Source organism: Capra hircus, chromosome 18 (genome assembly GCF_001704415.2).
Source record: "Capra hircus breed San Clemente chromosome 18, ASM170441v1, whole genome shotgun sequence".
Taxonomy (NCBI): domain Eukaryota; kingdom Metazoa; phylum Chordata; class Mammalia; order Artiodactyla; family Bovidae; genus Capra; species Capra hircus.
The window spans coordinates 36,474,671-36,499,246 of record NC_030825.1 but is presented as its reverse complement, the minus strand read 5'-3'; the positions used below and the strand labels follow the sequence as shown (position 1 = coordinate 36,499,246).

Genomic DNA, 24,576 nt, shown 5'->3' with positions numbered 1-24,576 from the left:
TCAACTGGAATCCCATCACCTCCACTAGCTTTGTTCGTAGTGATGCTTCCTAAGGCCCACTTGACTTTGCATTCCTGGATGTCTGGCTCTAGGTGAGTGATCACACCATCATGGTTATCTGGGTCATTAAGATCTCTTTTGTATAGTTCTTCTGTGTATTCTTGCCACCTCCTCTTAATATCTTCTGCTTCTGTTAGGTCCATACCATTTCTGTCTTTTATTGTACCCATCTTTGCATGAAATGTTCCCGTGGTATCTCTAATTTTCTTGAAGAGCTCTCTAGTCTTTTCCATTCTATAATTTTCCTCTATTTCTGTACATTGATCACTGAGGAAGACTTTCTTATCTCTCCTTGCTGTTTGGAACTCTGGATTCAGATGGGTATATCTTTCTTTTTCTCCTTTGCCTTTAGCTTCTTTTCTTTTCTCAGCTATTTGTAAGGCCCCTTCAGACAACCATTTTGCCTTTTTGCATTTCTTTTTCTTGGGGATGATCTTGATCACTGCCTCCTGTACAGTGTCACTAACCTCTGTCCGTAGTTCTTCAGGCACTCTGTCTATCAGGTCTAATCCCTTGACTATTTGTCACTTCCACTGTGTAATCGTAAGGGATTTGATTTAGGTCATACACAAATGGTCTGGTGGGTTTCCCTACTTTCCGATTTAAGTCTGAATTTGGCAATAAGGAGTTCATGATCTGAGCCACAGTCAGCTCCCAGTCTTGTTTTTGCTGACTGTGTAGAGCTTCTCCTCTTTTGCTGCAAAGAATATAATCAGTCTGATTTCAGTGCTGACCATCTGGTAATGTCCATGGTCTTCCAGTCATGATTACTTGGATTACTGTGATATTGAATGATTTGCCTTGGAAACAAACAGATCATTCTGTCATTTTTGAGATTGCACCCAAGTACTGCATTGCGTCCACATAATGCAGTACTCCATTATTTCATTTTACAACCCTTGTGATCAGAAGGGAAAATGCTACAAAGTAAGACACATCCATTGTTGAAAATATGGCAAAGTTCAGAAAACAAAAATCATTCATAATTATATCAAGTTATAATCATTATTAAATTAGGTCCTTCAGTTACGTCCTCTCTGTGGAGTATGGTTATTGATGGAGATATCCTTGTATATTCTCATACATATATAGTTTTTTGTGCTTTTTTTGGTTTGTTTTAAAGAATATTGATGTCATGCTTCACATATTGTTTTACCCTTTTCAAGGAATACATGGTGATGTCTTTCAGGTCGTTGAGGGCCTTCTACTCATGATTTTCAGTGACTCCATAGTGTTGTTGATCTAACCCACTACTGTTACTGAACATGTATCTCATTTTCCAATTTTTCACTATCATAGTCAACATTGGCATGGACATTTTTATATAAAAATATCCTTGTAAATATCCTTGTTATCACTACTGCTGCTGCCCGTTTGGTAGTTTTTTGTTGGTATTTTGGTTTCTAGTGAACATTTTCCTGTGCTTGCTACCATAAACTTTTAAATCAGAACGTGTATAGTACCTGGGCTTCCTGGGTAGCTCAAATGGTAAACAGTCTGCCTGCAATGAGGGAGACCTGGGCTGGAAAGATACCCTGGAGGAGGGCATGGCAACCCACTACAGTATTCTTGCATGGAGAATTCCACGGACAGAGGAACCTGGCAGGCTGTAGTCCATGGGGTCGCAAAGAGTCAGACACGACTGGGAGACTAACACTTCTCACTTTCATAGCACCTAGGTAGTTCTCTTTTGTCTTTTAACTGTAATATAAAACACTCTTCTTTTTCTTTCTGTAATATAGTATCAGAGAACCATGAACAGTTAAGGCCCTGAAGGTTCATGGTTTGAGCAGAGTCACACAGAAAATTAAGTATAGCAGGACAGGAATTTGAACACAGCTGTACTCATATTTCATCTCTCCTCCTCCTAGTAGATAGATACTGCTAATATCCTTAGTCTCCACAGGAGAAGCTTCTGCAACGTTCCCCTCTGGTGCAGTGTGTCTTTTGTCCTGTGTGGCAGAGAACTTGTTGCTTCCACATCAGCCCAGGAAATTGCCTCTGCTGAGCATGCCTTCCCCTAATCGCCAACGTCCTGCTTGCTGTTCCAGGAGCCATGTGTGACCGAGACTGCGAGATAGTCGTGCTCATGCCGGAGACTCTGGTGAGGAGATGAGCTGGTGAACGGAGAAGGCGGCATGAAGATGCTTCCCGGCGTGGGTGTGTTTGGGACCGGCAGCTCCGCCCGTGTTCTGGTCCCACTGCTGCGGGCAGAGGGGTTCACGGTGCAGGCCCTGTGGGGGAAGACCGAGGAGGAGGCCAAGCAGCTCGCTGAGGAGATGAACATCGCTTTCTACACCAGCCGGACCGACGACGTCTTGCTGCATCAAGACGTGGATCTGGTGTGCATCAACATGCCCCCTCCACTCACCCGGCAGATATCTGTGAAGGCTCTAGGTACGGACAGATGGCGTCTCCCTCTCGGGTTTCCTTGAACATCCCTGCTCTCCTCTGGGCCTGGGTAGGCCCTCTTGGCCTTGGGTCTGGGACAGCTCTCGTCCCTGAAGCAGTGCTGAGGGAGGGCACTGTGGGAGGCCTTATAGCTGTGGGAGGAAATGCCCCAATATCTGGGAAAGACACAGCCTTCCCCACCTCCCATGAGTAAATCCCCAAGCAAAAATTCAGCAGAGGCCTTTAGAGCTGGCCTGTCACAGGGGCTAGCGATGATTACATTCAGGCATTGTAAAGTTCGCCTCTGTGAAATCGGAATCTAAAGACCTGGGCCCGAGGGAATTGGCTGTGATTGATGCGTTTGTTCTTCATTTCCGTGGCATACAGGACCACAGAGGGGAGAAGAGGGTGTGTATCAAGGCTGCCATTTCCCATATTTTGTCAGTCCTTGACTAGACTGAGCATACACCCTTCCTGTCATGCTTTGCAATTGTGTACACCAGAGGCAGGAAGGCTGTCCAAACGCGCTGTCTCCCCAGCAGGACCCATAGGTTAGCCTGCTCACATCCCTGCTCCCTCGGGAAGCAGTGGGCCTAGCCACCTCCTGCCCCAGCTGGGCGTGGTTTGGTGAACTGTTCTCCGGCAGTTCCTGTTGGGCTGCTCTTTCCTGTCGACAGTAGGAAAGATTCTCCTTTGTCTTACATGAATCAGAATCTAATGTAATAGGGAAACAAACCAGTCAACATTCATCCAGCAATTCTTGAAAAAAAAAAAAAAACAAACAAACTCCTGTATGCTAGACACTGGTACAGTATCATTCTTGACATTCAGAACAGTGTTGAAATAGAGCTGTCTCTGCTTTCAGATTTCACAGTACGATCAAAGAAACTGGAAGTAACAGTAACATTTACTGGCCAAGTAAATGAGAAAAGACTTAAGTAACAATTTGGGTAGCATATAATTAATTGACAGAGTAATTGTATATACGGTGACAGGAGCCAGGTGTCTATCTCTGACCCAGAGATCTCTGGGTCCAGGAACTGCTATGCCATGAGGCTGACCGCCACTCTTCCTGGCCACCACCATGGTGCAGAATCCAAGACTGCTTCTCTTTCCTGTAGTCTGAAGATAAGAGAGTGTCTGTCACCTCAACAGGCGTCTGTCTGGTTGTTGATTTGGGGCATATAAGTTTTGACCAAAAATTATAGATGGTTTGTCTTTTCCAGAGTACTCTCTCTGAGGTTGTTGTGACATTGGAGCTATTCACTGGCCCTAGATTTTCAGAGCAGATCATGCTCCCAGATTGAGTTTAGAAGTAGACTTAAGTCAGCACTTCAGCAGAGGGCTGGTTTAAGGGAATCAAGCTACCATGGTCTCTTGACTTGTGGCATGAGAGCAGGTTGGTGAGGGTGTGTGCGGAGGCAGAGTTCTAGAGGCTCTCAGTCAGCTTCTTGAACTTTAGGGTTCCCACAGAGGCCATTTCCTAGCTATGTAAGGAGGAGGAGGAGACCCAGAGTTCTTGGGGCACAAGCTGCTGGTGTTTTCCTCATACAGGACAACAGTGGACTTTGGGCCATTTACTATAAACAGGAAGGACAGCTTCTGGAGTCTTGTATCCCAGCCCTCAGTGAAGTAAAGCCATCAGCCCTGTCTCCACACCTTTGCTGTCAGCAGGGAGGAGGGTGTGCATGCAGGTCCTTGGTCTGTTCTTGCAGGCGCATGATCCCAGGGCCAGGCTGGTTGGGCTGAGGGAGCCATGTCGGCCGCATGTGCCATCAGGCACTGCCCACTGAGGCCCCAAAGGAGTCACTGAGCCTATTGCAGCCATGAGGTTAACTCCCTGTGTGCTTGCTTGCTTTGTGAGAATTCTGACTTAACTTTCACTCATACGGAAGAGGCCATGAGAATTGCTCTAGTTTTCCCAAATGACTGGATATGAGTGCAGAAACGGCTGTAGGCAGAATACCAAACTGACCTTGACATCAGGCCCCGCTTCTGGTCCTGTTTCTGTCCCTGTCAACCTCTGGGGGCCCCTGTGAAATGAAGGTATCATTCAGTCTTTCCAGCATGATATGACTGCCTCCATATACTGACCAAGAAAGATACTGGCATCGCATTACAGGGGAAAGCCTGGCTTTCCTGTTGTCCCAAGTGGAAGGACAGATTTGTTTAAGTTAAATTCACATCAAAAATAAATAGTAGGAGTCTCCTCTGGATGTTCACTAGGTAAATGTTCAGATGTTCACTGAGTTGAATGTAGCTCAGAAATGAAACTAAGCATTCTAAGTCATCTCAAACGTGAAAAACTTTCCTGTGGGTTGGGGGACGATATTTAAGTTAATTCCTCAAAAGCAGGACCTGTTCTTTCTTCCTGTAATGTAAAGCTCTGGCACTATCTGGTTCTTGTACATCGTTTAGATGAAGAACAGAATAGACACATTGATAGTTACAAAAATGCAGTGCATTTGAAAGGGCTCAGAGTCAGCATTCCAGAACACTCCCACCGCTGTTCCACCTGTGTGTTCCCGTGTATGGGTTCTGCTATGTATGCATGAAAGGATATTTTCCTGTTTTTCCCACTTACATATCTTTTTTCTTTGTTACCCTTTCTGGTATAGGTGCTATGTCTCTTATGTTTCATTAAGGATATAAGCTTTAGGGACTTTGCTGACAGTCCAGTGGTTAGGGCTCCACGCTTCTACTGCAGGGGGCATGAGTTTGGTCCCTGGTCTGGGGAACTAAGGTCCCTGCATGGCCTATTAATTAATTAATTTAAAGGATATGAGCTTTAGATCCTCAATCTTTTTAGAACAAAACAAAACAAAACAAAAGACGTGTTTACTTAAACAGGATAGCTGTTGAAGTACTCTAATTTTAGATAAGCTCTTCCACATTTTGAACCCATAAGAAGTTAAATCATAGTTGTCTCAAGTTTGTTGAGTGACGGATCCTTCTTGCATTGCCCAGCATGGTGAAAGGTTAAGTCAGAGAGATGAGAAGCAGTTAAGTGAGGCATGCCACACCTGTCCACATTTGTAGGTATAAAGCAAATCTGTGACTTAGACTTTTCTTCTTCTAAAACTTTTGATGCTAGTCAGAGTACTGCATTTTCTTCTTTTGAAATTCACAGGCATAAAGTCAGAAATGTTGGACCTGCAGGGACAATGGAGAGAGTATCTAGTCCAGCCTTTCTCAGAGATGCTGGGCCAGCAGCAGCAGCGTCACCTGGGAAATTGTTATGAATCCAAATTCTGGGCCCCTTCCCAGACCTTCTCAGCGGGTGAGGCCTACCAGTTTTTGAACAAGCATCCTGGGTGATTCTGATCCACAGTAAGGATTGAGAGCCACTGATCTCATCCAACACCTTCATTTCCAGTTACAGAAACCCACGCCCAGAAACATTTAAGGTCACAGCATCTCACTAAGCCTTAGTGCTGTAGGCAAAATCACATTTTCCTCAGCTTCTTAGATCACTGTGTTCTTATGTCATTTCTGAGGCCATAAACAGTGTTTCTTCCCTCATTCTTATTACTTTTTTTCTAATAAGTTTTTTTTCTAAAACTAATCCATGGACTTATCCTCTAGAGATGTACTTTTCACTTCACAGCTCTTTTCTGTAGCCTTATGCATGCATGCTTGCTAAGTGGCTTCAGTTGTATCCAGCTCTTTGCCCCCCAGTGGACAGTAGCCCACCAGGCTCCTTTGTCCGTGGAATTCTCCAAGCAAGCATACTGGAGTGGGTTGCCATGCCCTCCTCCAAGGGGTCTTCTCCGACCCAGGGATCGAACCCGTGTCTCTTATGTCTCCTGCATTGGCAAGTGGGTTCTTTACCACTAGTGCCACCTGGGAATTCCCTGTGGCATCTTACTTTCCACCTTTATTTGACTTTTCACTTTCTTCCACCTTAGATTGCATCCTTATGGCTTTCCCATGAATTCCTTAGAGGAGAAGGGACTCTATATGTTTCTTTTCTCAGTTTAGAAGTGGTTCCAAACAATTTTAATGTATAAAGTGCCCTAGCATTTTTGCTACAGTTGAATGTTTTCCTAAGTCCATTGCTAGAAGGTAACTTTCTGTGCCCACTTCTTAGCACTTGTGGCTTCATTAGAAAAACACTGGGTGTGCCAGTCCTTTCCCCATGGGCTGTTGAGATAACAAAGGACCATTCCTCAAGCAGCCTGACCCAGATAATTTACTCCCAAGAACACCAGCCCCTTGGGGTACCTTCTCTGGCCCCCAGTCCAGATCATGTCCCTGCTGTGGATTCTCATGTTAACATTTATATCATCTTTACTGCCTTGATCACAAGTGCAGTTCTGCATGTATTCATGTGATAATTTGATTCACGGCACTCTCTGCCACTAAAGTGTAGGTTGTCTGAAGGTAGCCATCATGCCTGATGTATCCCAGAGCTTGGCACAAGGCCCAGCACAGCTGGTTGAATGATAGTGTCACAACTTCTGGCTGTACAAGCCCAGCCTGCTGGTGTGACCCAGGGAGCTGACAAGGGCCTGTAACCCAAGAGAGAGTGGGCTGTGGACAGCAGTGATTCTGTCTGGTAGCTTTCAAACTTATTTTTCTAAGTTCAGTTCAGTTCAGTCACTCAGTCGTGTCCGACTCTTTGTGACCCCATGAACTGTAGCATGCCAGGTCTCCCTGTCCATCACCCAACTCCCAGAGTCCACCCAAACCCATGTCCATTGAGTTGGTAATGCCATCCAACCATCTCATCCTCTGTTGTCCCCTTTTCCTCCTGCCCTCAACCTTTCCCAGCATCGAGGTCTTTTCTGGTGAGACAGCTCTTCACATCAGGTGGCCAAAGTACTGGAGTTTCAGCTTCAACATCAGTCCTTCCAATGAACATCCAGGACTGATCTCCTTTTAGGGTGGACTGGTTGGATCTCCTTGCAGTCCAAGGGACTCTCAAGAGTCTTCTCCAACACCACAGTTCAAAAGCATCAATTCTTCTGCGCTCAGCTTTCTTTGTAGTCCAACTCTCATATATTTTTCTAAGTAGCAGAACCTTTTTTGTTTTGTTTGTTTGTTTTTAAAGGCAGAATCCATGGATTTTGTAAAGCATGAAAGTGGTGCTTTTTGGGGGGCTGCTCCTCTCCCCTGCTGTTTGAAATCACGTACCTAGGCCTACACCTCTAGAGAGAGTCGCAGTGGTGTTGTCTCAGAGCTGTCATACATTACTGAGAAACAAAAAGGTGGTCTGGGACAGCTTCTCGGGGGTGCTTCACTCCTGGGTCTTCTGGGGAGTGTGAACTGGGAGAGGCTTGTTCAACCTCCAAATTTCATCTGAGCTAATTGCTCTCAGCATCCATGCTTCCCCATTCCGTTGAGACAGAAAGTGACTTTCAGCTTCTCTAACCTCTTTTTTGACTTTCTAACAGGAAAGCTCAGTAAACTTAAGTAAATATGTCTCTGGAGGTACCCTCAATATCTTCCTCAAGGTACACACCCTGTGGCCAGCAGGGGCCTGTTTCACTCAAGATGGCCTTTAGCCCCCACACTGATTGCACTGCTGGGTCCCAAGTTCAGAAACTCTCCTGTCGTTCAGCCTCAGGAAGGCCTCTCCTCCTTCCCTGACTGCTTGTGGCATGAAACCAGAGATGCCTTTAGATTCTGGTTTTATCACCACCAGACTCTCAGCAGCCACATGAGTCCTTTTCCTCCCAGCCCGCCCCCTTTCCTCCCCAGCGTCCACCCCCACCTCTGGCTATGCACAGTCAAAGCAGGAAGCCTCTGGGTTGGCCAGAAGCAACTGAGAACTGCTCTGAGAGGCAGCTCTCACATGGGGGATCTGAGAACCTAATTTCTCATTACTTCCCTCGTCAGCCGCGTGTTCAACAGCCAAGTGACCAGGTTCTCGCCCGGTATTGTGATTCTCCTGTCCCTAATCCTAAAACCCCTCAAGTGTGGGGAGGGATCAGAGACCCTCCAGGAGCAGAAAGTGATAGCAGTTGGGGGCGACTCTCTCCGCAGGGGCCCCCCTCTAGCTCCAGACCCCAGTACAAGGGCCTGTCCCCTTGCCCAGGCCCCCTGCTCTGTGCACACGGCTCCCTGCCTTGGGCATGTGGCAGTTGGCTAGCCATTCTCCTGGTGGTCCTGCCAGTACCTGTTGTAAAGCTTTTGTTATTATTTGGAGAAGAACAAGAGATTTCAAGAGCTCTGTGAAGTGAGGAGATGGAATTATGTCACAGGCGCCTGATCTGCATGCGCTCCTCCTTGCCACAGCACTGAGGTTCACAGCACTGGGAGTTCACACCCGAGAATTCTGTCTTTGCAGGTGGCGAAGGCCATGTGGGGTTCTCAAGGGTCAGGGTGGTGGGGAGAGGGCAGGAAGTGAGGGGAGCTTGGAAGGACTGGCCAAAGGAACGAGATTATCCACTGTGGGCTTTGTCAGGACGTGAGCTTCTGAAGGGCTGGGCTGGACTTAGCTCTCTGAGAGGCCTGATACACAGTACATTGAATAAGAAAACTTGTCTGTGTTCATGTTGATGTTTAAATACCTTTTAAAAATTAAAATTTCAAAATATTGAACATCAGTATTATTGGCCTAGAAAATGTAGCTTCTGTGTGAGTCATAAGATCTAGGTCACAGTGGGCCCTTTTTTCCTGTATTTATGACATCTGCTGAGTCTCCCATGGTGATGGTTATAAACTACCGAGGACAGAGCTAGGCTGGGTATTTACATATACCGCCTCATTTGACTTAGTCTTCTCTCCTACCCTGCATGGTAAATGTGACTCTCCTACAGCGCAGTACACTGGAACCAAGAGAGGTTTAGAAATGTCCCAGGTCATGCAGCAATTAAGTGAGAGAACCAGACTTTGAACCCCAGTGTCTGGGTCCAGAGCGTGAGTTCAGCACCAGTGAATGCCCTTTCTGGGCAGTCAGCTGTCCTGGGTCCCCATTGTTTCTACTGCAAGGTGACCAGCTGAGTTCCCCTCGAGCCTGTGTGAATGGAATCCAGATCCAGCAGAAGGTACACCTTGCAGTGGGCCACCAGAAATTATCTGTGTCTCAGCCATTCCCCCTTTGAAAACACTAAGAAAACTTTCAGGGGACCAAGGTTATGACACCAGAGTTACTGGAGATACACATACCCAGAGAAAGCATAATCTTGCCCTGGCTGCCCCGAGATACAGGTGTCCAGGCTTGGAGACTGCTCTGCCAACCGGTAAGTGGGAGAGTGGGAGCCTGGATGGCACTGGAGGGGAAGCCTGAATGTGAACATTGTTCGAGGAGAGTAAGCAGCAACAGAGATTCCAGCCCGAGACTCTGTGTCCTGAGCACAGCAGCTAGGCCTGCCCCTGCCTGTCCATTGTCTCTGCTTAGCAATCAGCGCCTCTCCCCAGCCATCAGGTCTTCGTGTAAGAAGCAGCCCTCTTCTCACATTCAGTGGCTCAAGCAGAATGAGCAGGAGAGGGACCACGGGAGGCAAAGGGATAAAAAAAAAACTTTAGAGGGGCATACAAAGCATGTATGTATGACCTTGTGGATAGGCAACTGTAAGGACTCTGGCTCATTCTGAATGAGGTGAGAAGCCAGCAGAGGGTTTGATGCAGCACAGAGATATGATCTGATCCATCTTAAATTTCAACAGAGTTCCCCTGGCTTCTGTGTTAAGAAAAAACTGAGGGAAACCAGTTACATTGCCATGGCAATAATCCAGGTGGAAAAGAGTGGTGACTTGGATGAGGCAGGTGGCAGTGCTGGTAGTGAGAACTGGTAAGATCCTGGAAGTAGTTTGAAAGCCAAGCCAACAGGATTTATTGATGATTGAAAATGGGATGTGAGAGTGATTTCAGTGATTTTGGCTTGAAAAACTGAGAGAACAGTGTCGTCATTGTCTGAGATGGAGAAACTCAGGGACAGGATTCCATCCCCACTCCTACCCCTGCCCTTGTCTTTGTGAGAGATCCTACCAGCTCTCTATCCCATTTCCTCCATTGCTTATAGACCCTGTGTAACCCCTCCAGCCGGTTTCCTGGTATGCACTCAGGGCTTTAGGAATCCTGGCTCCTGGGCCTTTACTGCCTCAGTGCCTTTGCACATGCAGTTCCCTGCCTGGGTGTCCTTTCCCCCTTAGGGGAACATCTCCATGGAACATCTGCATCCTTAAGGATAACCCCTTCCCTTATCCTGCGATTTATACCAGACCCTTGAGCTTATTCCCTCAAGAAGCCCATGACTTCTTGGAGGAATTGAGGAGGAAGGGTTTGAGTCACACCCCAAGGATAGTGTCTGTGGAATGAGTAATGGAATAACTGGATGTCTTCACCCTTCCCAGCTTGCTGTACCCCAAAACCACGTGTGTGTCCCGTCCATACCACTTTTTGAGCTTTAAAATTTTTTCTATTGAAGATACAAGCATAAGACTTTCTTCCACTTGAACCACACCAAGTTGACAGGAATGCTCCAGGAATTGGTGTCTTGTGCCCTTATGAGCTTTTCATCTTGTGATGTGGAAGAGTGTTCATCCTTTCCGTTTCCTCGTGTGGGAGCTGCTCAAGTCCTCTTGCTCTCTTTCTTCAGGGCTTTGTCTAGCTTTGTTTTGCTGCCTGGGTGCCTTCCAGCTGCGGTGTACTCAGAACAGTCTTGAGACAGAAAGGATGTTTTCTCTCCTTTTCCCCTCTGACTATAGCCAAGCATTTTCTGGCCTTTTGGCTACACTAATATGTTGGACCAGTGTGTTTTGAGGACAGTCTGCAGGGACTCTTAGAGTCCTTTCTGCAATTACAGCTGAGAATGTCAAACCCATCCCCTAGAATATAGATTTTATTTTCTTACCCCAACCTGATGATCTAATAAATGCATGAACATAAGATAAGCATATCCACCTCTCCAGCCCATTTGTATTAGGCAGTATTTTCTAGAGAAACAGAACCAACAGGATGTATATTGAGAGAGAGGGTAGAGATTTATTTTAAAGTATTGGCTCATCTGGTTGTAGGAGCTGGTCGATCCAAAATCCACAGAGCAAATGTGAATTCTAGCAAGAGTTGATGCTGCAGACTTGACTCCAAAGGCAATATGGAGGTAGAATCTCTTCCTCTATGGGGAACTTCAGTTGTTTTTTTTTTTCCCCCAAGGCCTTCATCTGATGAGTTGCGGCCCACCCACATTGTGGAGGGCAATCTGCTCTATTCAAGATCTGCTGCTTTAAATGTTAATTAGATCTAAAGGGATCTTCTCAGCAATGTCTAGGCTAGTCTTTGATGGGCACCATAACCTAACCAGGTTGACACATAATATTAACCATGGTACCGCCTCTCTGTGCCTCCCACTCCTGCTTTGCCCCTTCTGCCTCTACTCCTTTCATTTCCCTTTAGGAACTTCTCTTTCTCGAACCCATAACTCTTTTTCCAGGCTCAGTCCCTGGGTACCATTTTCTTCCAGGCCAGTCACCTTCCTCTTGTCCTAGGCCACTGCCTAGCCTCAGAGCCAGCTTTCCTGAGTCATCTGCCTTCCAGAAGTGGGTTTTCTTTCCCCAGTGTGAACCCCCTGGATTTTTGAGATTTCCTGTTGTTTTCTTCTCAGGTATTGGGAAGAATGTGGTTTGTGAGAAGGCGGCAACCTCAGTGGATGCTTTCCGGATGGTGACAGCCTCACGCTACTACCCTCAGCTGATGAGCCTTGTGGGGAATGTGTTGCGCTTCCTGCCTGCCTTTGTGCGCATGAAGCAGCTGATCGCCGAGCACTACGTGGGCGCCGTGATGATTTGTGACGCCCGCGTCTACTCGGGCAGCCTGCTTAGCCCCAACTATGGCTGGATCTGTGATGAGCTCATGGGCGGCGGGGGCCTGCACACCATGGGCACCTACATTGTGGATCTGCTGACCCACCTGACCGGCCAGAGAGCCGAGAAGGTCCACGGGCTGCTCAAGACCTTTGTGAGGCAGAATGCGGCCATCCGTGGCATCCGGCACGTCACCAGCGATGACTTCTGTTTCTTCCAGATGCTCATGGGTGGGGGCGTGTGCAGCACAGTAACTCTCAACTTCAACATGCCAGGCGCCTTTGTGCACGAGGTCATGGTGGTGGGCTCTGCGGGACGCCTGGTCGCCCGGGGTGCAGACCTTTACGGGCAGAAAAACTCTTCCCCGCACGAGGAGCTGCTGCTGAGGGACTCGCTGGCCGTGGGTGCAGGGCTGCCCGAGCAGGGCGCCCAGGACGTCCCGCTGCTCTACCTGAAGGGCATGGTCTACATGGTGCAGGCCCTGCGCCAGTCCTTCCAGGGGCAGGGGGACCGCCGCACGTGGGACCACAGCCCGGTCTCCATGGCTGCCTCGTTCGAGGACGGGCTATACATGCAGAGTGTCGTGGATGCCATCAAACGGTCGAGCCGATCCGGGGAGTGGGAGGCGGTAGACGTGCTGGCAGAGGAGCCCGACGCCAACCAGAACCTGTGTGAGGCGCTCCAGCGAAACAACCTGTGAGCCTGCGCATGGGCTCCCTGCCGTGGGGCAGAGGACAGGGCAGGACCAGGAGTTGTGATGGGAGGGCTTCACGGTAGCACAGACGGTATCTTTCATTTGATAGGTCCGCTTGGGCAGAGTTGAATTCCAGTGAATTCGAAGGTGGCCCCAGGGAACCCCCCACCCCAGTGCCCACTCTGAGGGCTGGTGAGGGGGTGGCATTCTGTTGCCAGGGCTGAGAGGCCAGTACACCGCGCAAGGCAGAAGTGTCCCCGGTCTGTGAGCAGGGCTGGCAGAAGCTTGACTGGGGCGCTTCGGCAGCCTGTTTGTGGTTTTAGCCGGATGAGAAAGCACAGTAAGGAGCCAGCCTGGCTGATGCCTCAGGCCTGAGAAGTGATGCGGGGCCTTGTTGCCATGCCTTCCTGGGCTGGGGCACCTCAGGAATGGTGAGGGCGGCAGCTCATCCCTCGGGGATCCACATCTGCCCGATCAGGCCCTTCCGGCCTCCAGGCGGTACCCCTTCCCTGACTGGGAGGGGGTTTCTTTAGCAGGTGAGCTTTCAGGGGCTGAAGTTTCCCCAGGCAGAGGGCCCCTGCTTTGGCAGAGAGAAGCCAAGGGGGAGAGCTCTGGGACATACGAGAAATGTTAATAAATCAGAAGGTCTGACACTATGGCATGCGGTTGTTGTCTGTTTGGTAGGTTGGGTTTCTTTAATAATGAAATGCTTGTTGTTGCTGTAGATGGTTTGTATTTTTCTCTTTCCTCATGGCTCCATGGCAGCTCCGACCGACTGGATCCGTCACTGTCTAGCGGGCCACCCAGGTTCCTATCACTGCCTTCCCTCCCCTCCTGGCTTATTCCCTGTGGCTGAATCCCTGCAAGAAGTCTTTCCTCAGTGCTCAAGTCTTTACACAGGACTCATGACTGCAGAGGGCTGATCTAGCCTGATATTTAAGAGACAGTGGGAGTCAGGTCTCCCTGGGCTGGAGGTCAGAAGGGGTTCTGTTCTTGAAACCAAGGGGTTGTCTCCAGGGGAGCCCTGGGAGAGGAGAGGTGGGGTGGGGGCCAGGGAGTCTGGTCGGCATGAACTCGGTGAAGGTGCTGCCCTGTAGCTAGGCCCGCCAGTGTCCAGCTCTGTATTTAGGATCCTGCTCTCGCCACAGGAAGAGCCTCCTCACCGTGTCAGTCAGGCTGGAAAGAATACCTCTCCTCCTTTCCTTTGCCAGGACTAAACCCGGACCAAACTGTTTCCCCTTCTCTAATCTTCCCTCCTTCTGCCCTGCCCTGGACTCCTCGCCAGAAAGAGAAAGGCTCAGAGAGGATGCTCCCTCTTCCTCCTGCTCTTAGAGGAGTCACCAGGCCTGTTTTCCCATATTGTCCTGGTTTCAGACCTTGTGAGGTAAAATAACAGTTGCTAGTGTTGGGGTGTACTTACTGTGTGCTGGGCCCCCCGGAGAGACACTTCACATATATTATTTCATTTGATATCCAAACCAGTCAACGAGGTACTACTATTAATATTCCCATTATCCAGAGCAGAGAGGGACAGAGGTACATGAACTGGTCAGGGTCCTCTGACTACAGAGCCTGACTCTGAACTACTCCTTCTCCTGTGGCTCCTCAGACTCTAGTGCCAGGCACTGTCCCTCCCTGTGTGGGACCCATCCAAGTTACCATGTCTCTACAACAGGCATCTCAGCCTGGCCTGAACTAGGACTGTAGAGAGAACCCCACCATGCTGGGAGAAGTGAAGGAGAAGCTGCCCCCTTCCTCCCAGCTCAGCTCCAGGTCATCCTTCTCTGTGTTAATACGATGTTGCTATCCCCCTCTAAGTTTGAGAATTGACCCAAGAAAGCACATTCATCCATTGCATCTGACTGAGATGCCCTTATTAAGAAAGGGCCATGCTGTTGACCCACAGTGGCACTGAAGTTTTATAGGACTCTGCAGCGAAACCTCTTGTTTACAGTGTTGTGTTCTGAGAAGTCCCGGTGCAGACTGAACATGGGCTTAGGGCAGTCATTTTTATGAGACCCCAGGTCCTCTGTTGGTCTCCCCAGAGCCCAGGTCCATGGCCATCCTTCAGACAGCTCTACCATCATGTATCTCTTGGCTTGGTCCTGGGGAGGAGATGTACCTGGAAGTGGCCTAGACACCTGTGGCCAAGGAAGCCAGCAGGGTTCTGGTTCCCAGAAGTGACAGGAGTCCCCAACTGGTTCCAGACTTGTCCTACAGCGCCCCCTCCTGGAGGAGGCTAGCATCACCTACCAGGGTCTATTACTCAAATCTCAGAATGTTACTCAAAGTAGAGTTTTTCCGAGCCAGTGAAAATGCAGCTCATGTTTCCTCTGTTACAGCAAGCAGAAGAGAACTTCCAGAATACCTCTTGCTTGTTTTCCAACCACCAACCAAATCTAGGACTCACATTCATGCAGACAATGGCAGCAGTCTCCTCACCTCTCTATCCTTAGGCTTTCTCTTCTTTATTCTGCCCTTCATGCTGCTGCCCAGGCAACCTCTCCAGAATAGCAGACCAGGATCCCTTGTTGCCTACATCCCTCCTTATCCCTCCCAGACTCACTCAGCCTGGTCTGATGGCCATGCATCTCCTTCAGCAGACCCTCTTCCAGGGGGCTGATGTCTTCCACACTAGTGAGGCTTCATCCCTGGCAAACCTTCTGCCTGGAAGGCCACGCCGCCCTCTTCTTCAGGAGTCTGGTGGAGAGCTGCCTCTTCACTCCTCCAGGCAAAGTGGCAGTCACCCCAGCACCTGTGGCCCATTCCCTGGGAGACGGAGCAAGGCCACGCGCCCGCTTCCTATGACCTGACAGCCCCTTTCCTTTCTCTTCCCCAGGCTCCTCCTTACCACCCTTCTCCATCCCAGGTGTTACCTTGTCTGACCTTCAGGTTCATCTGAGGAGACTTTAAATGCTCGGACTAGGCCCCACCCTTACAGATTCTGATTCAGTTAGGTCTGGGGTGCTGTGCTGTGCTTAGTCGATCAGTCAGGTCCAACTCTTTGCAACCCCATGGACTGCAGCCTGCCAGGCTGGGATTCTCCAGGCAAGAATACTGGAATGGGTTGCCATGCTGTCCTCCAGGGATCAAACCCAGGTCTCCTGCATTGCAGGTGGATTCTTTACCAACTGAGCCACCAGGGAAACCCAAGAATACTGGAGTGGATAGCCTATCCCTACACCAGGGGATCTTCCCCCCGACCCAGGGATTGAACTGGGGTCTCCTGCATTGCAGGCAGATTCTTTACCAGCTGAGCCACCAGGGAAGCCTAGGTCTGAGGTAGTGCCCAGGAATCTATATTTTTGCAAATTCCCAGGCGATCCAGTGACTGCACTGGGGAATCCTTCACCCTTTTTCCCAGCTGCTCCCTCTTCAGGCATCTTATTTGGGGAATCACAGTCTGAGAAAAGGAAGAATGTTTATTTTTATCAAATGTGGGATCCCAGGGAGGGGCAGGGGCTGAGTCCCCTCCTCCACCTGAGAGCCTCAGGCCTTAGACTGCTGCTCTGGCTCAGGCTTTGGAGGGCAGGGAGTCATGGGGTGGGGGTCAGGATAATCACTTGTACTGAGGAGAGAGTGGGGGGACAAGCGGGGCATTGCAGACACTTAGCATCTTGTTGATGTCCACCTGAGTTGACTTGTCCATCTCAGCCTTGAGGCAACCACTGACCCCCAAGCTGGGAAGACCCCCAGGCTCCTCACTGGCTTCCTCCCCCAGGGGAACCAGAGTGTGGGTCGGGGGCACAAACATACTGGGGCAGGGCAGAGTGAGGTCGGAGCCCAGCTCACCTGCCACTGGCAGCAATGCCTGCAGTTGCTCCACACCCGCCTCCTCGGGGACCACTGTCAGCTCCGACTCAGGCTCCACCTCAGCCTCAGCCTCCCTGTCCCCCTCCCCTGCCTGGTTCAGTTCAGGGTTGCAATAGTTGATGTACTGGTACAGGGGCCGCAGACGCTGGGCCTTTCCTACAAGAACCCAGGGCAGGGCAATGGCTGGAGTGCCAAGCTGGGCTGTGTTGGGTCCAGCTGGCTGGGACAAAAGGGAAGGCTCAGGAAATGCCACTCACGCTCAGGCCCCAAGGTCACTGAGGGTGCCGACACCGTGCTGGCCACCACTGGGAGCACTGGGGTTCCCAGACTCTTGCGCTTCTTGGCCTTTTTGTGCTGTTTGGCAGATGGTGAGGGCTCATTCTGATTATTCTCCGGCTCTTCCCTCTGTAGCGACAGCCCCTGTGGCAACTCACTCTCTGCCCTAGGATGGGCTTGGTGGCTCGGGCCTGTGAGGCTGGGGAACAAGGAGGCCTGAGGAGCCAGCCTGCAGCCTTGGCTCCTGTGCCCTGTCCTAGGGAACAGTCCTGCCTGCCTACCTCCCCAGGCCGTGATCCTTGTCCTTTTCCTGGTCAGTGAGGCCCTGGACTGGACAGGGACCCAGAGATCATGGGAGTTCAGTCCCCTACCAGGCCTTGAGACTTTTGCTCTGCATGTTCCCTACATCAGGGCTCTGGAGGGTCAGCAGAGGTGAGGAATGATGGTGGTGTCAGGGGATAAGGATGGACACTGCTGTAAGGCCCCATTTAAGAATCCAACTGGGGTATGAGCCACCCCGACACCACCTCCCCAGGCCCCAGTCTCTTCCCTCTGAAAGCCCCCTCACTTGACTGGCTTCCTCTTCGGACCATGACTGGGCCTCACAGTGGAGGCTGTAGGCCTGGGACCTCTCTCCTCCAGGGCCTCCACCTCTGGTTTGTGCCTGTCTTCCTCCAGCTTGAGTCTCTCCTGGATCTTTGGCTCTGAGGTGGATCTTATTGGACATTTATCTTCATCCTGGGTTTGGCAGGCCTCATGGGCTGGCACCAGGCCCTGGTCTCCCATCACTGGACACTAGCGGTGACACACAGGTAACTGGTCACCATGGCCAGGCAAAGGATACAGGGACCAGCCATTAGACTCTAAATACTCTGGATGAAGGGCACCAGCCCATGCCCCTCCCAGCCTGTGGAACCTGGCCTGGCAGTTTTGGTCTATTAAAGCGCTATGACCAAGTTTTGAAGGTTAGACAGCCCGGTGGTCACCTCAGAATTCTGAGCATGGCCACCAGGCATCTCTGTAAGCTGTGACTGCCCCACGGCTGCCCCTTCTTGGGCCCCTGGCCGCTTCTCAGCCCCTGCGGAGTCCATAGCTGCGGCGGATCAGCACTTCCTCGACGGTTGCTTGAGGGGCATTCGGGATGGAGGGCGGATCCTGAGGGGCCAGACTAGTAGACCCTGAGCGGACCCGGGAGAGGACCGGATTGGGAAGAGCAACTGACAGTCGTTCTGCTCCCCCCTCAGCTGGAACTACAGGCCCCAGAAGGCTTTGCGCCAAGGCCATTGGCCCCTGACCTCACGGACGGAAACCATTGTTGCCTGGCAATAGCAAACCCGTCGGGTGGCGGCAGTGGGCGGCAAAACCGCTCTGGTGAGCCCCTTGCCCGAGTGAGAAGCCTGCCAACGGTACTGAGAGGTGGGCTGAGAGCAGAGGTGGCGAGCGCAGGCCGGGGCCGGGAGGCGGGGTGGGGGCCGGGAACGCAGGCAGGGCACGGCTGAGGTTAGGACCCGGGCCCAGGGAGGAGGCACTGGGCTGAGAAGCGGGGTTTGGCGCCAGAGACGCGTAGCCCGGCAGGCCTCAGGTGCAACGTTTGCAGGACGGCGGCGGCGGTATGTGTGAGGGTCCGTCCCGCATCTCGGGGCCCATCCCCCCAGACCCTACGCTCTGTCCTGACTACTACCGGAGGCCGTCTTCGGGTGAGTTAGGGAGTGAAAGCGGCCTGGCAAGGGTCGGGCCCAGCTCCACCACTGACTCCGCACTTCGCCCCGTCTGGCCTCTCAGCCCAAGGGCGCCTTGAGGGAAACGCGCCGAAGTTGGACCTGCTGACGACGGACCCGGACCTAGACGCCACCCCTCCCCGCGCCCCTCGCATCCGTCCGGGAGGCCTAGAAATCCTGGAGCGTGGCCGTCGCGGCGTGGGTGGTGTGCTGCTGCAGCTCGGGGGTATCTCCCTAGGCCCAGGGGCCGCTCCCAAGAGTAAGTTCTGGTCAGAACGGACAGCGAGGCGGCTCTGAAGTCAAAACAGATCAAAAGACGGCTGCTTCCCCTTCCCTGCTCTGGGCTCAGGCTTTACCTCTCAGAGTGTCTGTTTCCCCAACTGTAGAAGGAGCGGGAGATGCACGACTTCTTCGCAGGAGAGGACTAAATGAGGCATACCCCAGAAAAGCCCGTAGCTCAGCTTCATGGATTTATGCATGGTTGGTTGTTGAGTGTCTGCTGTGCTTCAGGCCCTATAGGTGCTAGGAGAACAAGGTCGAAGAAGCGCATCATTGAATCAAGGTGGGAGACAGTAAAACAAGTGAAGAGGTGAATAGGATATGCAAGGTGATTACTAGTATACTTCATAATCAAATATGTATAAAATCATCAGAAACAGAAGATAATTATGGTGTGAGGAAGGGAACAAGGTTATGTGGTGGACTTTAGAGTATGTCAGGGAGGCAGGGTGTGGGCTTGTGTGTCCACTGGGGTAAGTTGGATTGTATGGGCTGTATGTAGGGCAACATCTTTTCTCCAGGGAAGGACCCTAAAGACCATGAGAAGGAGAACATGAGGCGGATCAGGGAAATCCAGAGGCGCTTCCGTGAGCAGGAGCACAGCCAGGAGCAGGCCCAATCCAGGCCCCTGAAGGCCCTGTGGCGCTCACCCAAGTATGACAAAGTGGAGTCGCGTGTCAAGGCTCAGCTGCAGGTACCTGCCTCAGGGAGTCCCAAGTGTTGCCCGTCTTGTTGGCCAACAGGACATTATACTCTGACTTGAGTTATGAGGAGGGAGGAAACCCACAGCAGGCTGAGGTCACAGGGGATGAAGAGCTGGTCCTGCTGCAGAGTGGGGCTGTGGCCTTTCTCTGAAGTGATGACGGCTGGGTGATTCTGAGGGGCAAGTCGGAATTAGGCAAGGGGAGAATAGAGGAGAACATTTTATAGAAATGGAACCTCGTGGTTCCAGGGTCCCTGGTCCTAACACCAGGGACTTAGGAGTGTGGGCAGTGGGGATGCTGTGTTCAGTTCACTATGAGGGAGGAAGAACATGAGGTTAGGCTAAGAAGTCAGCTGGACCCACATCATAAAGGGCCACATAAATCCATTTTTTTAAACCTTTATTTCTAAGGACAATGGGAAGGGCAGGGATATGTATGGTGGTAAGATTCTATCTGGGGTAGCTAGTGGTGCCACTTCTCTTTCCAGGGGTCTGGGAAGGAGAAGCAGGACAGAAAAAAAGACAAGGTCATATGTGGGTGTGTTGAAGCTGAAGCTTTTGTGGGGCTTCCAGGGAGTGGGAATGTGTCCAAGAGGCAGATAGAGAATCAGGTCTGGATCTCAGAAGTGAGACCCAGGAGCTATTGAGGACGAGGCTGAGGACAGCGAAACCAGGGAAGTGACCCTGGATTTGGGGGCTTGGAGACCAGCTGTTGGTGGCCTTGGTAGGGACAGAGCCAGAAAGCTTGACTAGGAAGGAGAGAAAAAGAGAATGATGACTGAAGCCAGGACTGAGGTAGAGGGAGGGAAATATGTTTTCTAAGAGATGTGAAAAACACACAGGTTTAAATGCTGATGTGATGGAAGTACTTCTTCAAGAGGAAGGAGGCCAGGTCCAGAGGACTGGTGGTAGAGAAAGATCCTGAAAGACAGGGACAGAGGCATGGTCTTACAGCTTGAGACCCTGACTTCAGCCTGACTGACCACCCCCCGCTCTGCCTTGGCCTCCAGGAGCCCGGCCCTGCCTCTAGAACTGAGCCAGCCCACTTTCTGCGGGCCCATTCCCGTTGCGGCCCGGGGCTCCCACCACCCCGTGTCCCCAGTCCCCAGCTAACCCTACCAGGTCCCAATGCTAAGGTGAGAGGATATGTGGGGGCTGGGAGGTGGGGCAGGGATTCCGGGGCACCACACAGTGCTGTTTCATCATGCTGGCCATGTCCCGCAGGCCCCAGGCCTGGGTGTGGACTTCATTATGCACAATGCCCGCACTGCCAAGAGGGCCCCCCGGCGGCATTCTCGCTCACTGCAAGTCCTGGCACAGGTGCTGGAGCAGCAACGGCAAGCCCAGGAGCACTACAACGCCACGCAGAAGGGTCACGTGCCCCATTAGTAGGTCCTACCGCTCCCCCCACTCCTGGGAAGGGGCACTTATGGAGGGTGGAAGCCCACGTCTGCCTAGGGTCATCAGCCCTGGGTCTGTGCATCACAGCTTGTTGGAGCGAAGGGACCTGTGGCGGCGGGAGGCTGAGGCCCGGCAGCACAGCCAACCAGACCCGGCCATGCCCCCTGGCCACACTCGCATGCCTGAGAACCAGCGGCTGGAGACACTGAGCAGTCTGCTCCAGAGTGAGTACGTGGGCAAGGGGAGCTGGCTGGGGAACCCACCAGGTACTATGCACCCCTGCCCAGCATTTGCTGTTCCTGGGGCCCCTGTAGGCCAGAGCCAGCTGCTGCGTGAGCTGGTGCTGCTGCCTGCGGGGGCGGATTCACTGAGGGCCCAGAGCCACCGTGCTGAGCTGGACCGGAAGCTGGTGCAGGTAGAGGAGGCCATCAAGATCTTTTCCCGCCCCAAAGTCTTTGTGAAGATGGATTCCTGAGCCCTTTTATGGGGACAGTGACTGGGTCTTACTGAAGGTCACAGCATGGTTGCGAAGGGCAGGATTGGGCCCCATCATAGAGTGGAGTTCGAAGACAGGAGCAGTGGAGAGGGGGCAGTGTCCCCAGAGCCCTCTTCCCAGCCACTGGTGGCTGTGGAAGGGCCATCCCAGCCTCATAACCCTTTATCAAAATTAAACCTTTTGTACACAGTGGGGTTTGTTTCCATAAGTGCTTTTCTTACCCTAGAAATGCCAAACCTGGTGTTCCTCCCGCAGTGTGACTACAGGAAGACTTCTCTGGTGCCCTTATCACACTCACTCCTGCCACATGTCCAGAGAAGAAGGCAAAATTGTTGGATCAGGGAGGAGGCTAGGGCTGGGAAACAGAATGACCATAACTGCATTTGTAGAAAACCTTTAATGTTCCCCGGACTGAGAGGGCCCATACGCACGCTGAAACCTCCCACTGGGAAAGTCCTTGGAGTGTCCCAGAGCCTGGAGTGGCAAGGGGCTGCATCCTTCCCTGTCAGAGGCTGAAGCCACTACCATCTCCTCGAATGCTACTCCCCCAACCAGAGCTGGCCTGCTCCCGATCATCCAGGGAGGGCAGAGAGCTGCGGGCAGCAGGAAGTAGGCGGCTTGTGCGCAGGTCCCAGCATGGAGGCCCTTGAGACAGCCCATTGGAACAGGGAGGCTGGCGGTTCTCAATGATTAGATCGCTGCTGTCATCGTCGCTGTCAGGCTCAGCAGGCCCAGCAGAAGGAGGCCCTGCCAGACGCCCGGATGCCCCACGAACCACATTATTGTGCTGATTGGCTGGCTTGACAGTGACAATGAGGTTGTGGCTGTTGGCGACCATCATGTCCGTCACTTGGTCCAAGGTCTTCCCAGCTACCTCAATGCCATTGACCTCGAGGATCTCATCACTGACTGCCAGCAGCCCTGTACTCTCAGCCAGGCCCCCTCGTACCAGGCGGGAGATGAAGATGCCTGGAACCCGTTCCAGGCCCTGGGGAGCTACTCGCACACTCATGCCATCTCGGATGTAGAAACCCAGGGGGCGGTCGGAACCATGCTTATGCAGCCGCACCCGTCGGTGGGTCTCAGGCAGTAGGTCCACATCTATGACTGAAGAAACCTGGCGGAAATCTTGTGGCAGGCTGATCAGTAGCGGTGGCCGGGTGCGCAGAGGTGCCACTGGCCGAAGTAGGAGCCCTTTCTTGCGCCGTTGCAGAGAGTTGGAGCCAAAGGCCAGGCCACTGGAATCAGCTTCTGCTGCAGGAAAGGGAGGCGCTGAGATCAGAAACCCTGCTCTCCCATTTGGGCCCTTTTCCATCAGGCCCAGGCCTCCTTGAGGAGGGGGCACTGTAGCTATTTCTTGACACCTGGAGGTCAGGCCAAGGGCAGGGACCACAGAGGGTGAAGCCTGGATACCTTGGGCATAGACTAACCCTGATAGACCTGCCCTGTCACCCTACCCCACAGAGGCTGCCCATTGTACCCCATCCTCCTCACCCCGCTTCTGCACTAGCAGGCGCAGTGGTGGCGGCCCGCTGGACAGGGCCCGGTGCAGGCTATCGTCGTTGGTGAGGGGTAGTAGGTCGCCGTGAGCATCAGTATAGCCAAGCAGCACGTCCAGGCCCGGGATCTGGTGTACTGCACACAGCAACCGAGAAAACTCCTGGAAGCCACTCACTGAAGCGCGAGGCAGAGCAAAGCGTCGGAACTCAGCATCAAACTGGAGGCAGGGGGTGGGAGGAGAGGAGAGGTAAGAATGGACTCCGTGCCCTTTCTCACCATAGGTACGAAGGTGGCAGAGGTGGGAAAGACAGGGGTTCACAACAGCTGTAGCCTTGCACACAGACCTCAGCTCCAGGACAAGGGACGCTGTCCAAGGTCTACTCCCCGCCCTCCACGTACCCAGGCCACAGAGGGACTCCAGAGGCCGGCAGTAGAGGAAGGAGGATGGATGGGGGAAAGTGAGAAGAAAAGCCTGAAAATGGGACGGGGAGGATGGAGAAGAGGAAAAGGTGGTGGGGACCAAGGAGCCAGGAAGGGGGAGAATGAGGGAATTGGAAGCGCCTAGCTAGGGCCGAGGCCGGAGCCAGGGCTGGAGGGGCCCTTACTTTGCTCTTCACCTCGACGATGCTGTCGGGACTGCGTGCCGGAGTCCTCTGTGGCCTGGCCATGGCAGGGCCGGGCGGGACGGGAACGATGCCCCAGACGGCCTGCCGAGGCGCAGGTGCACAGCCCCTCCAGTCGCCCGCGCCGCCCCGCCCTCCTCTCCGAACCGTGACGTCAAGGGGGCAGCGACGCAGAAAGGAAAGCCGAGTCCACGTTTCCTAGGAAACGGAGATGGGGTGGAGGAGTCTTTGCGTCTTCTTACGTCATTACGCTACGGTCCGAGCGTTCCCGGAGTCTAGGGGAGGGGCTTGGCCAATCCGAGGGGAGAATGACAGAAGTGGTGATTATCGAATACTGTGTACTTTTATTTCCAGTCCCTTGGACTGCAAGGAGATCCAACAAGTCCATTCTGAAGGAGATCAACCCTGGGATTTCTTTGGAAGGAATGATGCTAAAGCTGAAGCTCCAGTACTTTGGCCACCTCATGCGAAGAGTTGACTTATTGGAAAAGACTTTGATGCTGGGAGGGATTGGGGGCAGGAGGAGAAGGGGACGACAGAGGATGAGATGGCTGGATAGCATCACTGACTCGATGGACATGAATCTGAGTGAACTCCGGGAGTTGGTGATGGACAGGGAGGCCTGGCGTGCTGCGATTCATGGGGTCGCAAAGAGTCGGACACGACTGAGCGACTGAACTGAACGAGCCTGGTGGGCTGCAGTCCATGGGGTCGCTAAAAGTCGGACACGACTGAGCGACTTCACTTTCACTTTTCACTTTCCTGCACTGGAGAAGGAAATGGCAACCCACTCCGGTGTTCTTGCCTGGAGAATCCCAGGGACGGGGGAGCCTCGCGGGCTGCTGTCTGTGGGGTCGCAGAGTCGGACACGAC

The 24,576-nt window shown here is 52.1% G+C and overlaps 4 protein-coding genes across 13 annotated transcripts in view; 2 read left to right on the top strand and 2 right to left on the bottom strand.

Moving 5' to 3' along the window:
• The window catches only part of GFOD2 (glucose-fructose oxidoreductase domain containing 2), a 41,543-nt gene extending 27,993 nt beyond the window's left edge, over positions 1-13,550 (top strand). For all 3 annotated transcript variants that reach the window (XM_018062170.1, XM_005692155.3, XM_005692154.3), the window contains exons 2-3: positions 2,112-2,457; positions 12,002-13,550. In XM_018062170.1, coding sequence (XP_017917659.1) covers positions 2,199-2,457; positions 12,002-12,900 — 1,158 coding nt within the window. In that variant the 5' untranslated portion in view covers positions 2,112-2,198 and the 3' untranslated portion in view covers positions 12,901-13,550. The remainder of the gene's footprint in view (positions 1-2,111; positions 2,458-12,001) is intronic.
• On the bottom strand, positions 16,454-18,176 carry C18H16orf86 (chromosome 18 C16orf86 homolog). Of its 2 annotated transcripts, none has more exons than XM_005692153.2 (4): positions 17,970-18,176; positions 17,557-17,778; positions 16,965-17,199; positions 16,454-16,863 (listed from the first exon to the last, which is right to left on the bottom strand). In XM_005692153.2, the coding sequence occupies exons 1-4, from the start codon at positions 18,072-18,074 to the stop codon at positions 16,454-16,456; spliced, it is 972 nt and encodes a 323-aa protein (XP_005692210.1). In that variant the 5' UTR covers positions 18,075-18,176. The 2 variants fall into 2 exon arrangements, with proteins under 2 accessions (XP_005692210.1, XP_005692209.1); XM_005692152.3 differs by having other exon boundaries at positions 16,965-17,212; positions 17,552-17,778; positions 17,970-18,091.
• On the top strand, positions 18,295-21,774 carry ENKD1 (enkurin domain containing 1). Of its 6 annotated transcripts, none has more exons than XM_018062168.1 (8): positions 18,301-18,399; positions 18,581-18,680; positions 18,766-18,960; positions 19,502-19,674; positions 20,694-20,819; positions 20,908-21,071; positions 21,172-21,308; positions 21,372-21,774. In XM_018062168.1, exons 2-8 carry the CDS (start codon positions 18,596-18,598, stop codon positions 21,557-21,559), a joined length of 1,068 nt encoding a protein of 355 aa, XP_017917657.1. In that variant the 5' UTR covers positions 18,301-18,399; positions 18,581-18,595; the 3' UTR covers positions 21,560-21,774. The 6 variants fall into 6 exon arrangements, with proteins under 6 accessions (XP_017917656.1, XP_017917657.1, XP_005692207.2 ...); XM_005692151.3 differs by having other exon boundaries at positions 18,303-18,399; positions 21,399-21,774; XM_018062167.1 differs by having other exon boundaries at positions 18,295-18,354; positions 21,172-21,774.
• On the bottom strand, positions 21,957-24,124 carry PARD6A (par-6 family cell polarity regulator alpha). 2 transcript variants are annotated; one of them, XM_005692148.2, is made up of 3 exons: positions 23,686-24,124; positions 23,075-23,297; positions 21,957-22,834 (listed from the first exon to the last, which is right to left on the bottom strand). In XM_005692148.2, the coding sequence occupies exons 1-3, from the start codon at positions 23,746-23,748 to the stop codon at positions 22,086-22,088; spliced, it is 1,035 nt and encodes a 344-aa protein (XP_005692205.1). In that variant the 5' UTR covers positions 23,749-24,124; the 3' UTR covers positions 21,957-22,085. The 2 variants fall into 2 exon arrangements, with proteins under 2 accessions (XP_005692205.1, XP_005692206.1); XM_005692149.2 differs by having other exon boundaries at positions 21,957-22,831.